The sequence below is a fragment of the Aspergillus alliaceus genome, assembly GCF_009176365.1.
Source record: "Aspergillus alliaceus strain CBS 536.65 unplaced genomic scaffold BDW43scaffold_10, whole genome shotgun sequence".
In the NCBI taxonomy this organism is placed as follows: Eukaryota; Fungi; Ascomycota; class Eurotiomycetes; order Eurotiales; family Aspergillaceae; genus Aspergillus; species Aspergillus alliaceus.
The window spans coordinates 141,678-155,700 of record NW_022474693.1 but is presented as its reverse complement, the minus strand read 5'-3'; the positions used below and the strand labels follow the sequence as shown (position 1 = coordinate 155,700).

Below are 14,023 nucleotides of genomic sequence, written 5' to 3'. Positions count from 1 at the left end.
CGTTTGATTTCCATTCGGATGTGGTGTACTGAATATATTTTCAATTATCATCCTGTCGGAGCACAAAATCTATGCGATAGTACCCTGAACACACTGTATATATTAAACATGACAGAGAAATTGAAACCCGATGTTAATCGAACTTTGGAATACGACCTTGAGAGATATACATAACCACGGAGTAAGAGAAGTATGAACAGATAGTTAGGTGAGATAAGTGCCAGAGATTCTAAGAGCCTTGGCAGAAAAACCCTTCGTTCTTGAACCTTTTGAAGTTCTCATCGCATTATTGTACTTAATGATTGATTTATCGATTAAAAATTTCTAAATACTGTTCTTACTTAGTATATTCTGAGCCGTAGGGTTACTGGGAATGTTCTTTTTGAGATGGTGGTTCAACACCAGAAGGAAACGGGAAGACGTACCCAAAAACTGCCCAACTCAAGAACGTAGGGACACGCGGGGCTATTATCGTGAAGAGAATCATTTGCCAGCAGGTTTGATTACAGAGGATCCACCGATTGAAACTGCACTGGTCAACCCACTTACTCGGGTGCTCGGGTGGCTTAGAGTGGATATTGTTTGATTTATTTATCAAATCTGGACCTCGTGGAGTAAACAAGACGAAGCTTGGCAAAGCTCTGACACAATTAATGTTTGTTGCTCTATGTCTCGTGAATGATCATCCACAGTTAAATAGAGCCATCCTGGCTTCGCATTAGGGTTACAAGCTCATCATCGTCGAGGCAAAAGGATCTTCTACAGCACGAAGCGACCAAGGTGCCTCCATATCCATCTACCCTGCTTGAAAGAAGTCGGCGTACAAGCCATAATAAAACATTTGGTTGGAGAATAAACTATTTCCCAGACCCATATCCATATACGCGTTTAGACGACTCAATGCTAGTAAGCTAGCATGCTTCAAGTTGTATACTCTTGTTCTATCAATTCCATCTCTCTCCTAGCTCTCAGGGCAACGTTTTTGGTATAATCGTCACCTTTTTCGCCGATATAACCAAAGCGACACTTCCAAAATCCCCACCTTTCAAGGCACATCACGTTGGTACCTGGGTATAATGATCCTGTTGCAGCCGAGAGGCGTTCCTCATGGCCTTCTGTTCCATGAATCGCTGCCCCGTAGAGGAATACACCACTGTGCTTGATCCATTCTGCCGCCGCTCTGACATGAAATCCGCTCCCGGGAATCTCAGGCGGCTCTTCAAGGGCTTCTCGGAGCTCCCATATACCAAAGACGGTCCATGATATCGCGTCGAGCTTAAGAAGTCGCGCGGCGAACGCATTCAAATTAATCCACTCCTCTGCCTCCTGGCTTGCAATGGGGCCCTCAGTGGATTGGGGTGCTATTCGTGTGAGCAATGACCCAAGGAAAGGCTACTATGAAACTCACCAACCCAAGCTTCTCTCATGCTGGGACCCAGCAAAGGTAGATCTGCCCAGAGACGGATGGTCGACTATGGATAATCAATACTCAGCCCAAGTGGCCTTCTATAAGTTAACATGATATGGAGATAACCCACCTGCCAAACCTCAATGCTCAACGGTGGCAACCGTGTAAGAGCCTCCACAAGGTCTACTATGCGGTCTTGAAAGGGGTGGGCGTGTGGAACTTGCCGGGCAAGACGGATAAAGGCATCCCACACCTGCCAGAGAAATTCCTCAAGTTCGTCCTCCTGGACTTCTTCATGTGCTTTCTTTGAGTGCCTCACGGGATTGAGTTTGTCAATTTCCTCTGTGGCTACTCGAATAGAATCCGCATCAAAGCTATGAAGAAGACCTTCGAGGGTATGCATCACTTTTAGTTCAACAACGCCTGTCTCCTTATGGATGAGGGCTCGTAAGGAGAGGTTGATCGACATTGTTAACGATTTTCCCTCTCGTTCCAGGGGTGAAAATATGAGGCTCGACTTTTGGTCAAGAAAAAAGTTTGAGAGCACGCGAATCGTCGGTTGTCCGGGTTTACGGCTAGACCTTTGTAGTTTGGCATCGGACTAAGCTCTACGAAGGTTCTAACAGCCTAGATAACGACACTCCAAACTTTGATGTTGAAAACGCAGTCGACTAGAGCACCTGTAAAGAGAAAATACCCCTAGCGAATCCACAGTGGTAGGGGTTATATCACCTAAAATGCACTATATTAGTAATTATCGACGGTAATCCAGCTATCTAATCTTAACTGCCTTTGTGCAGAATGAGACCTAAGACACGACAAGCCCAAGAAATTAAGTTATCAATTCACTAATAGTTGTTTCATCCAGACTCACCACGAATCAGCTGTCGTTGGGGTGGCCTGTCATCAAGGTACTACCGGAAACCCGATAGACGACGAAATTACACCGAAATCCAACTGGTTTGATCTGATGTAACCTCTTGTCTCCCGTGCGATTGCGTTTGGCTAGAGTGTGGCATTGGATCAGGGCTTGGCCATGGCAGGATCGACGAGACCCACAGAAAATGTTTTCCAGACCGTTTTAACCTCGAAATTTTATTGCCTAAAGTGCTTGGCATGTCGAGGATATTGCTACATCGAGGTCTTCCTCTGTGAACTGTTATTCTCGCCGATTATGGCCTCATTAATAGGGTGCTGACTACATATTCCAGAGAAGTGACCTTCCCTCACCTCCATTAGCCATGTGTGATGTGTAGATAAGTAGTTCAGCTGGGTCTGTCAGAGACGCCATTCATTACACCATATTCATTATGAACCTAGAGCTTGACTTCTTATCTGAAAATTGTGGAATCTTAGGAGATGAGCCACAATGGTATAGCAATGATAAACTTTTATTTTGAGTTGCCAAGTTTCTTTTGAGTACAGCCCAATGAACAGATATAGCAGGTTACCAAATGTAAGCAGGCTACTGCAGGATTCCTGCAGCTCCAAATGGATAGATGTGCACTTCTGTCACACCACAGTCGATCTGCAATGGGACAATTCGGGTGGTAGTCACGAAATCAATCTACGGCTCCCCTAAATGCCTTCCACCTTAGCCACACTCAACAACAGAAACCCGCGCAAAGTAAAAATACTGCTATTATTGCCTTTCGGATCCGATAGAGTTGAAGGGCACATTGAACCGTGTGATTGATCAGGTTTCCGCTGCGGTGAGTTAGTAGCCTTGACTTAGAGACATTTCGAGGTAGTTTCACGAAGCCCCTGACACGCCAAGGTTGTGGGAAATAGAGCATGTCCTTGTTCAGGTTGAATGTGAAGAGGCGTGGAAATGGCCCGTTCCGGCAACTGGACTTTGATTCGGAACTGGGGTCTCCTGATATATGGCCTGAAAAGAAGATGGCTTACTTGAGTGTTCTCCCCGGAGCCTATATATACTGCAGTCAGCCCCTACGATACGTACCCAAAATTTCATAAGCTATTCTCCCAACCAATCTTCCCCCGCCTGTGACAATTGGATTTGACCTTTTACTATGCGTCCCTTTTTCTGGCTTGCTGCCTTTGGGGTAGTAGTGTCAGCATTACCTGGCCAGTCCATTGCAGACCAAGCCAGAAGTATCATTGTGAAGAAGGCAGACGAGCATGTCCAATTCGTCGATGCGACTGGAGGTGCCGAAACGCAGATCACGCGGCCCCCTTCAAAAGACGATGAGTATATTGTTCTCGATGGTAATGGAGGGGTGGACGCATGTCCTGTCGGATTGATTGGCAAGCGTCAGACGACCCCAAAACCAGCTCAGACTCCGGAGAATATCGAAAGGACATTGAAGGAGCTGCAACGCCGCTGGCTTAGACAGGAGCTCGTGGGCCGTGCCAGTACGTATGCAGTTGTTTAACACAATGGGAGTATACTGACCTCTAGTGAAAAGGATATCCTCACGTGTTTAATAATTATGAAAGACTCCCGTTCCCGGGATTTGAAGATACGCAACTATACGAATTTCCTCTCCTGCCCTCCACCGAGCCGATCTATAGTGGGGGCAGTCCCGGCGCTGTCCGAATCGTGTAAGTAGAATTCCTTTCTTCGTTTGCATGTTCCGATGCTGATCAAAGCCTTGCCAGAGGTGCAATCTCCAGCAATGGTCAGGTTGAGTTGGCCGGGTTCATCCGACACCCACCAGGAAACCGTGGAGGGTTTGAGTTGTGCCCCGAGTCTGCTGCAGTAGCCTCTACCACCACTATCTCTCCTGATGTTGACGACAGTGTGTGTGAGGGGGTTCCCCACACGCATGATGAGAACCGAAGGGCTATACAGCTTGACTCTGGACTGGTCCGGCGAGATCCATCAGATGCGCTCCGCAGACTCTGTCAGTCGAAGCAACGGATTGGAGCAGGCGTTCAGACTGGAACTGATGGAGAAGTATGGTTTTTCCGGGGCGACGAATACATCCGCTACTCAACCAATGACGAAAGCATTCATTTCCGAAAGAAGATCTCGGACGGATGGCCAGGACTTCGCAATACCCCATTCAGTGAAGACATCGACGCCGCGGTCAAGACTGAGACCTCAGATGAATATTGGCTCTTCAAAGGAGACGAATATGTTCGCTACTCTACAAATGGCGAAAAGATCCATTTCCGAAAGAAGATTGTTGAAGGCTGGCCGGGGCTGAAAAACACGCCATTCACCCAAGGTATCGATGCGGTGATCAGAAGCGAGACGAGTGGAGAGATATGGTTTTTCAAAGGTGATGAGTATGTCCGCTACTCAACCGACGACGAAACGATTCATTTCCGAAAGAAGATTATCGACGGATGGCCAGGATTGAAGGACACCCCGTTTGTCCGTGATATTGATGCCGCAGTCAAGACTGGCACCAGTGAAGAATATTGGTTCTTCAAGGGTAATGAGTACGTTCGTTATTCGACAGAAGATGAGCGCATTCATTTTCGAAAGACAATCGCTTCAGGGTGGCCAGGGTTGAAGAACACGCCCTTCAGTCGACGACACAAGCGTACGGGGGCATGAATGGGGTTATGGAGGGCCTGCCAATTGAACTCATCCTAGGACTTTTTCCAGTGGGGCGTAATATGTTTCATCTTGTGTCTGAGATGTTTTGTCCTCCTGCCGCATATATACATATCACACAGAAGTCAGGTCTTCGTCATCTAGGAACACAGGGAAAGAGAGCTCTTCTTTAGACAGCATGAGTAGGCCCCTTGTCGGTAGACCTTGTTTCTCTCACTGCGATCGTGATAACGAAGATCATCTGTTCAGCTTCATAATAACAGTCTCTAGGATGGGTTGCTAATGAATGGATAATGGCCGCCAGATCGATCACAATCTGAAGCTCTGCGCAAAGAACCATGATTATTCTCTCTCTTAGCCATAATAGAGCCATAAAACCATTTTCCTTCGCTTTCTTTTCCTTTTGTGGCTTAGGGGAAGATCTAAAGCGGACACGGGCTCAAAACTGATTCAGCTGGCTTGTTGTCCCCGTTGCGCACTAGATTAATTACTCACGACAGGTCGATTAATAAATGTGGTAAATAATACCCATATAATTCATAGGCTATCCAGTCAGTGCCTAACCTAACAAGAGGTGATCTTACCAACATCCGTGGGTTCTCAAAACTCCGCCAACAGAGCGGGCCGTCGCGGACGTCCTAAAAATGAAGAGAGGATATGTCCCAAGGGAGCAAGTAGGACGTCGATCAATGTCTCGAGTTGCTGATCCCGCCAATCATACAACCGATGCGAACCTCGATGCTTCCCAAAATTGCGCTGTTCTTTGAGGGACGCTTAGTTCCAGCATAGCAGCGGGGTTTTATGGGATCCTGCCAGCTAACTAGCCTGAGAATTCGGTCAGAGGGAAATGCGGAGAAGGTTCGGAGTGAGGATTCTATAGTCAACAGGATTGGAGAGGGTTCTGAAAATGTCAGAGATCACTTTAATCACTCCAGAGGAGCTTCAATGCCGAGGATCTACACTGGCTTGTGATATGGATCTTGGTTCTTGTCACCTAGAAGAATCCTATCGGACAATCCAATCTCCTCACGGAATACGGAGTAGAAGGTCTGTTATTACATGCCTCATAGACTTTTCCCTGTGGCTCTCCCACTTATAGCCAATCATTATATTAATGTTACATCCGACATCCAATCTAGACCGCGTCCAAATGGCGCCAGAAGGACCAGTTTAGACCAAGATTTCCCCGCACGCAAATCCTCTAGCGGATAAATCGTGCAGATTGTGGGGATATGTAAGGGGCTGATTGGATCTGAATCATCTTGTCTGATCGCGCCAGACTTTTGAGAACTAGGAGAAACCGCATGTTTAAGAAAATCTCACCGGCACATACATGTGATGAAAGTAAATGGCCATGAGCTGGGATGGCTAGGTAGACGCCGAGGATCCACGAGGATATCAAGAGATATAGGGAAGGATTGGTGGAAATACTCGAATGGAACCGTAACAGAGACCATCACGCGGATGGCACCATAATGAGCTAAACGAAGGACTTCGTAAATAGCCTCTTGGATTGCCGATCAGTCTTTCAATGGGGCATATAAAGAGCGTCCTCTGGTCTTTGTCTGTAACTCTCCAACACAGCCCAAAAACAGATCTCCCCAAGCGAAAAAAAGTCATCGCGAACGCAAAGCTTCAATATGCATTTCACTCTCACAACCACGATCGTCACTGCTCTCCTCAGCCTCGCAGCTGCCAGCCCTCTTCTTGCTCGCGATGCGTCAACCGTCCTCGGTGACCTGGCTAAAATCAAAACCGATCTTGGCACCTTGAGCAGCGCGGTATCGGGCTACAGTGGCGGGCTTTCTGCGGCGCTGGACATCCAGACCAAGGAGAGTGCGGTCGAGAAGGATGTCGATAAGGCGACCGCCGATACCAATGCTGCGGCCGCGTTTACCGCGGGCGAGAGCACAGGTGTCACCAATGCACTGCTAGGCTTGAAGCCGGATATCACCGGAGCCATTGATGCTCTTGTCGCCAAGGTAGCGTTGCACTGCTTTCTTTGTCTCATATAGGGTGAAAGAGCTGGCTAACAGAAGATTAGAAATCACTCTTCGTGTCCGCCGGAGTGAGTAGTATTGTCAAGACCGACCTTCAAAATTTGAAGTCAAAGACGGATACCCTTTCTATTGCTTTGCAGAACAAGGCGACAGCTACGGACAAAGATACTATCAAGTCGGGCACTGCTGATGTTGATGCTGCCTTCCAGAGCGGTCTCGCAGCGTATGCTTAGAGTACCCTGGCTCATTTCTACCGATTGGGCTTGCTAAATGATGTCGTCGGTCGAGTGTAGTTAAGTCCATAGTCAGTGAACTAGCAAGCCATGTTGGCCATTGTGATGCGCAGCGTCTATCCCATGTTACCAATATATTTTTAGCATCATAGTGGAATTGTGCAACATGGTTCAGAGGGCTTTTTATTAGGTCAAGTCCCTGCATGGCTCAAAGAGAGGGCTAGAGTGACCAATGCTACCTGAAAGGAATTGCCTCATTCTCTTTGGCACTATAGACAACGCATCTCACTGTAGTACTTTATCGAACAAGGAGCTCTACATCGATGAACAGACATTATGCATAATGACGTATACCCCCAGATACAAAGGGGATTATTGTATGTATGGTGGCTCCTTAGTTTCGACATGTCGCATTGTTCTCTTCAAAACATATATTGACATGCTGACCCGCAGGTTCTCATCAACTATAAACACCTCCTTTCTCATTCTACAAGTACCAGCCAGATTTGTCGGAATTTTCTTTCACATCCGACGACTTGTCGCGTTTAAAGTTATCAGACATGGCAAAGATGAATCTCTTCGGACTTTTGCTGTTCTATATGATCCTCCTGGTTGCTGCTGGCCCTAGTCCTTCGGCCCACGACACCAATAGTGTATCTACTCTGCCCACTCCTGATCATGATTCCCAGAATATACCTGACGTAACCGATGAGAACGAATACGCGGAATTCGAGCCTGAATCCAATCGCAAGACTGTGCCACCGGGGGTAGAGAAAGACCACCCGAACGTCCTCACGCGCCGGAGAAAGAAATTGTGTCATAAGATACGCTGCCGTAATAAAGGTCATCACTGATAGAGGAATCTCGTTCCAGAAGGTGTGTACATGGGAAGCCTTTGACGGTGCTGTCAGTTGTGGACTAAAGTAGCCTGTATGCAAGAGATATCCCCGGGTATCTTGGAATGCCCTATAAGATCTCATTATGCACCTGGACACATTGACGTTGTGGACACTTACAGATCGCAAGTTTTGGCCCGCTAGTCCTGGTCATGAGGCGTGCCTTTTTTTGCAATTAACTAACTGCATGTTCTGATGTGGTTTAAAGAATGAATACTCTTCTATTTTACTTCCATGAACAGGCAGCACATCGTTGCAATCCGGTCTTCGTTCCTTCCTCTTGGAATTAAGGCTTGCGCCTCTTCTCACTACTCCTGCCGGCAGATGAAGCGGGAATTGCGGACAAGGGATGCCTTATAGGCATCGCGTAAGCGTAGGATAGCTTAGTAAAGGGTATGGAGTTGGTCCAGAAGGACGCTTTCCCTTGTATCAATATTGTACGTCTAAATATCAGATAATGATGTTGACCAGTATGTACGGAGTGTTGAATGCTTACATCCAGTACAATGTACAGACTGTCTATGATCTTGTAAACGAAAATCTGTACTCGTGCATCTAGCCTCCGGATGCATACTGTGGTATGGAGACACCATATTGACTAACATTTCTTACTGGGCATCTGATAGGGCAGCTGAGGGGCCTAGATTAAACAGATTGTATGGCTGAATGGGATGACTGTTAATTATGGAAGAATGGGGCTGCCTTCATATGGTTGAACTCTCTTTGGGAATAGATCTATTTATACACCTGCGGAAAAAAGTGACCAAAGCATAAACAAAGAAGTACTTGGAAGACAACGGATGAACATTCAGTCATTTCGTCCCTATGAATATACACATACACGCGACGACGACAGCCCCCCAGCCCAGCGAAGGAACAGCACGGGCATTTGACGCGCCCAGTTCCGTGCCATTTATGGCAGTCAGGTCGGGCCACGTTGCTCCTGTGCTGGAAAATCCGGTTTATCAAAATGTCTGAGCACAGATATCCCTCTAGGTCAATTCCATTGAATGATCGACTGGACGCTTTGGGAAGTGGCGGTGCATCATGCCAGTAAGGAGGATTGTAGTTAGATCAATGAGCCCTACCCAGACGCGACAAGTATAAGTTGAGCACGATTGCACCTGGCTCCAATGGCTTGGAGGAACTCCACCAGGCTGTCTTCTTGCTCTGGGTCTGTCGCAGGAGTCTTGCACACTTGATGGAACTTTCTCCACAACAGAAACTAGCTGTAGCCGCCTCCATTCGTTCCTAGCAGGGGTTTCAAACCACGAGCTATGCTATCAGTACTTGGGGGGTATAGCCATCCATCTTTGACATTAACTCCACGACGGTGACATGTTTCAATCGCCGAGAAAGGGGGAAGTGCCTGTACAGGACCTCCGCATCATTTCCCTACCCACCACCTGTGGGATAGTCTTTAACAATGCGGTCGTCAATGCAATATTATCTGGGGCGATCAGAGTCAATTACTCTGTATCTCTCGATGTCCGTAGAGGTGTCCTATACCAATTCATCTACACATGGCGCATTTCGACGATGTTCGGACATCTCACGCAGTACGCGTAAGTCCATTTTATTATGTGAGATATACACTAGATTGAAACAATGGGAGAGAGGGGGGACAACTAACCCATCAAAGTCCTTACATGTCAGGTGAAGGCACTTGAGAGAATACTGTTTGAGCTGCCTGAATATATACTCATGAATCAAAAGGATAGCCGCAGGTCTGTCTGGGATATTCATCTTGAACCACTGGAACTAGCTTCTGGTTTCTGGTTCAATACGGAACACAAAGGACGGAAGCCAGGTTCACTGAAAAATTGCGGGGATCCTAAAGCTGGGTTCGGAGTTTAGTATTTGGATTTCCCTGCCGTCTTTGTTGCAGCAAGGCAGAGAAGTAGGAAGTGAAATCGAGCACACTAGACCCCCATCTAGTTTTCTACTTCTGTGTTGCATGACTGTTATCATAGACAAGTGTGTATAGAATATAGCTTCTATATATTACCATTGTAAGAAAATCAAAATATCTTGGGGTTTTGCAAGATATCTCGAGACTATTCTTGTCTGTTTTGGGCATACTCTTAACTTAGATTGATTATTAATTGCCATCTTTAACTGACTAGATATAAAGGAATATGATCTTATCCAACAGGTGATGGCCTTCTCCGTGCCTTATAAAACGGTTGCTGTTATTGCGGCCTATGACAATGTGGACGAAGACCTTAAGGTAAGAACTATGAGTCCCTGGGTCTTTTTGAAATGGGATGCTTATGTATAGTACCTCTCATCAGATTACTTATGTCTATCTCAATGGGAAGGGCGCAGATCGCTGCCCCACTCCTGTAGATCCGTAGAGGCTACGCAAGCGCAACTTGGACTATGAGTTCGTCCGTCAGTTTTGCTACACAAGGATAACCACATATGCCCGTACGATCCTTGGCAACCTCGCAGGCAGGATTGGCATTTACTCAACTGCCGACTTCAGATAACATTTGCATAAATGTTGCATTTGGCTTACAAAAAATGAGCCAGAACGATTACCTTCTGTCCGCGACCATTCTCGCGAGGCCCAGTTCTGATACACCGGTCTATTTTTCAGTTAATATCACTGGGCTAGAGTATCAGCTCTATACGTTTCGTCCTCAATCTAGCTCAGGTCATGCGGCGATCCATACCACCATATTTAAAGAGATACCAGTTGCAAACTAGCGGGTCAATCGAAATCGTGTATAAAAGAACCACATACCGTCTTACCGTGCGCGGTGGAGCGGGACCTATCATTTCTACTGAGTCGACGAGAGAAGTAAAGCTTATAAGAGGTATCTGGGACAACAAGAGACACAGAACATTTACCGCCGAATGGATGATAACCAGACGGTGGCATTCATCCCTGAAATACAAGTCACTTCGATTAACTTCGATTATGATCATAAAAATATAATAAAGAAAATCCAAGGAAGCAAAGAGGGCAAGGATCAAGGAGATCAGTTAAAAGTTTCGAACGGAGCTTTGTGTAAGGAAGGCATGGCGCAAAATTAAAACGGGACGAAGTCTCTTAGGATAGGATCAAGAGGAAAGTTTAATATATGTCGACTATTATATAAAGAAAATTTATGATAGATGGTAGTCGTACCAAGATATTGGATTATTCCATATAGACGCAGGCGGCTTTGTGTTGGAATACATTTTGAATCAGACATTAAATAGTAGATTTTAGAGTACTATGCTTACACATTCCGGAAGAAAACCGACGGAGAGAACGTAGAGCTTTACTATGGCATGATTCACTTATTGTTACCCGACTGACGTAAAGTTGAACATAAGGTAAATTCCCCAGTAGAAATGGCTCAGAGATTACAAGGCCACTCGGTGGCCGACTCCGTGAAACTGGCTTTAAACCTTCTGTTTTGCTTGGACCCTTATATACTTTCAATACAACTCACATAGCCACTGTTTATCCAACCAGACTTCCGAACGTTTAGACCAAACAGAAGCTTTCCACTTTCGTCTCTCTGAAGAGCGACCAGTTGTAGTGAAGATTCATAACCGAAAGATAAGTCAGACCGAATCTTGGTACGAGTAGAGCCTCATTAAGCTGTAGATTGGCCAGGATCCTAAAACAGAGATGCCGCGGAATGATTAGAAACGTCGATTATTTGAAGGCCAAGCAGCGCAAAACCACAGAGAGGATCGGCGGTTCGAAATCTATATTACGTGAACAGGGTTTGCCTAGATCGTTTGCGTATATATTGCTTATTTGTCTGCCAGGAAGGCACCTACTGACATTAAAAAGAGCTACCAATGACTTCGAAGTACATTTGATCCAGGATTTCATCGTTTATCTATTACTCAGTGATTCAAAAGTGTACATTAACGTCAAATGCGTCTTAGTCTAGCTATCAGGGTTGCCTTCGGCGCTACCTTGATCCAAGGCAACCCAACCATGCGCCCCAAAGCGCTAGTCTACCGTGGACCTGCCGCCTGTGAGCAATGTCCCAGAAGCTGTGGGGGCCCTCTTGGAGTCGTCCCCATCCTCCTTTGAAGTGAAATACGTTGGTCCGAACGAAGATGACGACGTCAATGAGACGTCCCTTGCGTGGAGCCCATGTCTACGCCCACCCGGGCGGCGATGGTAAGCCTAACGATCGTAGGCTATCCGCGCAAGTAATGATAGTAAATATTGCAGGTTGCGATGACGCATGGCAGCACGCTAAGCAATACAAACACGCGATCCGCAAGTTTGTTTCCGATGGTGGACGGTTCATGCGATCCTGTGTCGGTGCACATCTGGCTGGACCGTATGGTCTCTTACCATCGGGATCCGATGTAGATCGAGAGGTCACGCAGTCAGGAGCACTAGTCAAGGACGAGAACGACACAACCATATAGGTGGACTGGGCTTTTCGGAACTGGAAGCCCGACGGGACGCCTGGATAAGGGTCAGTGGGTGTACTTCCAGGATGGCGCGGTGATACATTTGCCGGTCACTTATCAGGGCGTTGTTATGGGACGATGCTCCACCAACCAGGAAGTCGCAGTCTCTGTGACTCCGTTTGGCAAGGGCTGGGTTGGTTTGGTTGGACCACATCCAGAGGCAGACGAGAGCTGGTGTAAGTCTCATCGTTCATTGCGTAAAATATCTGCTATTAATCGATGGCTACAGATGAGGACGCCGATATAACTAACCCGGAGGGAGTTCGCTTTGACATCGGTCATGATTTTGTGGAGACTATCATGGCCCAAGACAAAGGGTGATTGAGGGCCATTGAAGAGCCAATGTGGACAATTGTCGCCCTGAAGTTTTGGGGGGAGGGGGTTGTTGTCTGCACAGGAACATAGCCATTGATATTGAATAATTGGACCTTCTCTGCTGACGTTCTTCCACATCATACCTACTACTCAATTGTTTTGAAAGCGACAATAGGATGTCCTTCTTGAGTGAATATGTTTCTTACTCTATAAAAACCAGAGCTAGAATGCGAAGTTGGAAAGGAACCAGGGCAGTAAGTTCTTTTGAGAATGTTCGATATAGACAGTAAGAAGTTTCTTCCTCTGTACTATCCCTCAATTACACTAGTAAAAGGCTGAAGTAGAAATATCGCTACAGCCAATCAGTAAATATACTTCATATAGCCGGTAGGGAATATCAAAGCCATCAACTAATAAGAGGAATGTAAACAAGATCCAGGGTTCGCATTTCCACACATACTCAAAGATATCCGCTTGCCTTGACTGCACACTTGTAATTGAAATACCGGCCTCTTGATGTTAACCGCTACATACTAATCCATAGAAAATTGCAGAGTTACGGATACGGTGCTCCTGAGTGTGTTCCGGGGAGCTACTCGATTCTGGTCGCTTTCTTCCATCACACGGAAGCTTTGCCCTGTACCCTGCACACAACAATTTTCTTCGCTGGAGCATTGCGTAGCTTTGTCAAGGACGCACCAGTGTTAGATCCCAAGGATCTTGGCTTCTCCACCCAAGGGCGCACTTCTCGTGGGATCACACCACCAGCGGTAGCGATCATGGTAGACGCGGTTCGATCGTGGGAAGTGCTGATGGGACAGGGAGAGCAGCATGCCCAGGGCGCTGGGTGGGAGCATGCAATGCGGTCATTTAGCCATGCTCCCCGGTCGCTGTGTCCCCAGTCTTTATGGACAGGCTGAGAGCTTGTCAGAGTCGGCAAGCGATAAGCATATCGTGCTAGGAAAGCTAGGTTGTACGATGGATGATTTGGAAGATACGACAAGGCGGAGAAGTAGTTGAAAGTGCGCTGAATGGGCTTGGCTCAACACCTTTGCATGTCGACTTTGATGGAAAGATGAGGGTAGTCTATAGACATGTAAATTGCCTTGATGATGCGAAGCGAGAGGTCGAGACACAGTATAACTAGCAAGGGAGCTAAAGCTAGAACATCCCATCTGCCGCTCTATCGAAACTACCAGCTTTCG

At 46.7% G+C, this 14,023-nt stretch overlaps 4 protein-coding genes across 4 annotated transcripts; 3 read left to right on the top strand and 1 right to left on the bottom strand.

The window, feature by feature from the left end:
* Positions 1–780: 780 nt before the first annotated feature.
* On the bottom strand, positions 781–2,082 carry BDW43DRAFT_15366 (DUF3632 domain-containing protein). The gene is made up of 3 exons (XM_032038492.1): positions 1,539–2,082; positions 1,409–1,472; positions 781–1,361 (listed from the first exon to the last, which is right to left on the bottom strand). The coding sequence occupies exons 1-3, from the start codon at positions 1,875–1,877 to the stop codon at positions 922–924; spliced, it is 843 nt and encodes a 280-aa protein (XP_031902724.1). The 5' UTR covers positions 1,878–2,082; the 3' UTR covers positions 781–921.
* Positions 2,083–3,036: 954 nt separating this feature from the next.
* On the top strand, positions 3,037–5,022 carry BDW43DRAFT_15362 (Hemopexin-like domain-containing protein). Its single transcript, XM_032038491.1, has 4 exons — positions 3,037–3,120; positions 3,200–3,784; positions 3,838–3,973; positions 4,031–5,022. The coding sequence occupies exons 2-4, from the start codon at positions 3,442–3,444 to the stop codon at positions 4,935–4,937; spliced, it is 1,386 nt and encodes a 461-aa protein (XP_031902723.1). The 5' UTR covers positions 3,037–3,120; positions 3,200–3,441; the 3' UTR covers positions 4,938–5,022.
* Positions 5,023–6,577: 1,555 nt separating this feature from the next.
* Positions 6,578–7,170, top strand: BDW43DRAFT_308698 (cell wall mannoprotein 1 family protein; the record flags this gene model as incomplete). The annotated part of the gene is made up of 2 exons (XM_032046553.1): positions 6,578–6,919; positions 6,982–7,170. The coding sequence occupies 2 exons, from the start codon at positions 6,578–6,580 to the stop codon at positions 7,168–7,170; spliced, it is 531 nt and encodes a 176-aa protein (XP_031902722.1).
* A 4,979-nt stretch (positions 7,171–12,149) lies between these two features.
* Positions 12,150–13,738, top strand: BDW43DRAFT_308696 (uncharacterized protein; the record flags this gene model as incomplete). Its single annotated transcript, XM_032046552.1, has 5 exons — positions 12,150–12,201; positions 12,256–12,367; positions 12,459–12,679; positions 12,733–12,820; positions 13,363–13,738. The coding sequence occupies 5 exons, from the start codon at positions 12,150–12,152 to the stop codon at positions 13,736–13,738; spliced, it is 849 nt and encodes a 282-aa protein (XP_031902721.1).
* Between the last annotated feature and the right edge of the window lie 285 nt (positions 13,739–14,023).

Coding starts and splice junctions, on each gene's coding strand:
- BDW43DRAFT_15366 (XM_032038492.1), bottom strand. CDS start 1,877: ATGTCGATCAACCTCTCCTTACGAGCCCTCATCCATAAGGAGACAGGC. Junction 1,473..1,538: donor TGAGCATTGAGGTTTGGCAG/GTGGGTTATCTC, acceptor GATTATCCATAG/TCGACCATCCGTCTCTGGGC. Junction 1,362..1,408: donor CATGAGAGAAGCTTGGGTTG/GTGAGTTTCATA, acceptor TCACACGAATAG/CACCCCAATCCACTGAGGGC.
- BDW43DRAFT_15362 (XM_032038491.1), top strand. CDS start 3,442: ATGCGTCCCTTTTTCTGGCTTGCTGCCTTTGGGGTAGTAGTGTCAGCA. Junction 3,785..3,837: donor GGAGCTCGTGGGCCGTGCCA/GTACGTATGCAG, acceptor TCTAGTGAAAAG/GATATCCTCACGTGTTTAAT. Junction 3,974..4,030: donor CCCGGCGCTGTCCGAATCGT/GTAAGTAGAATT, acceptor AAGCCTTGCCAG/AGGTGCAATCTCCAGCAATG.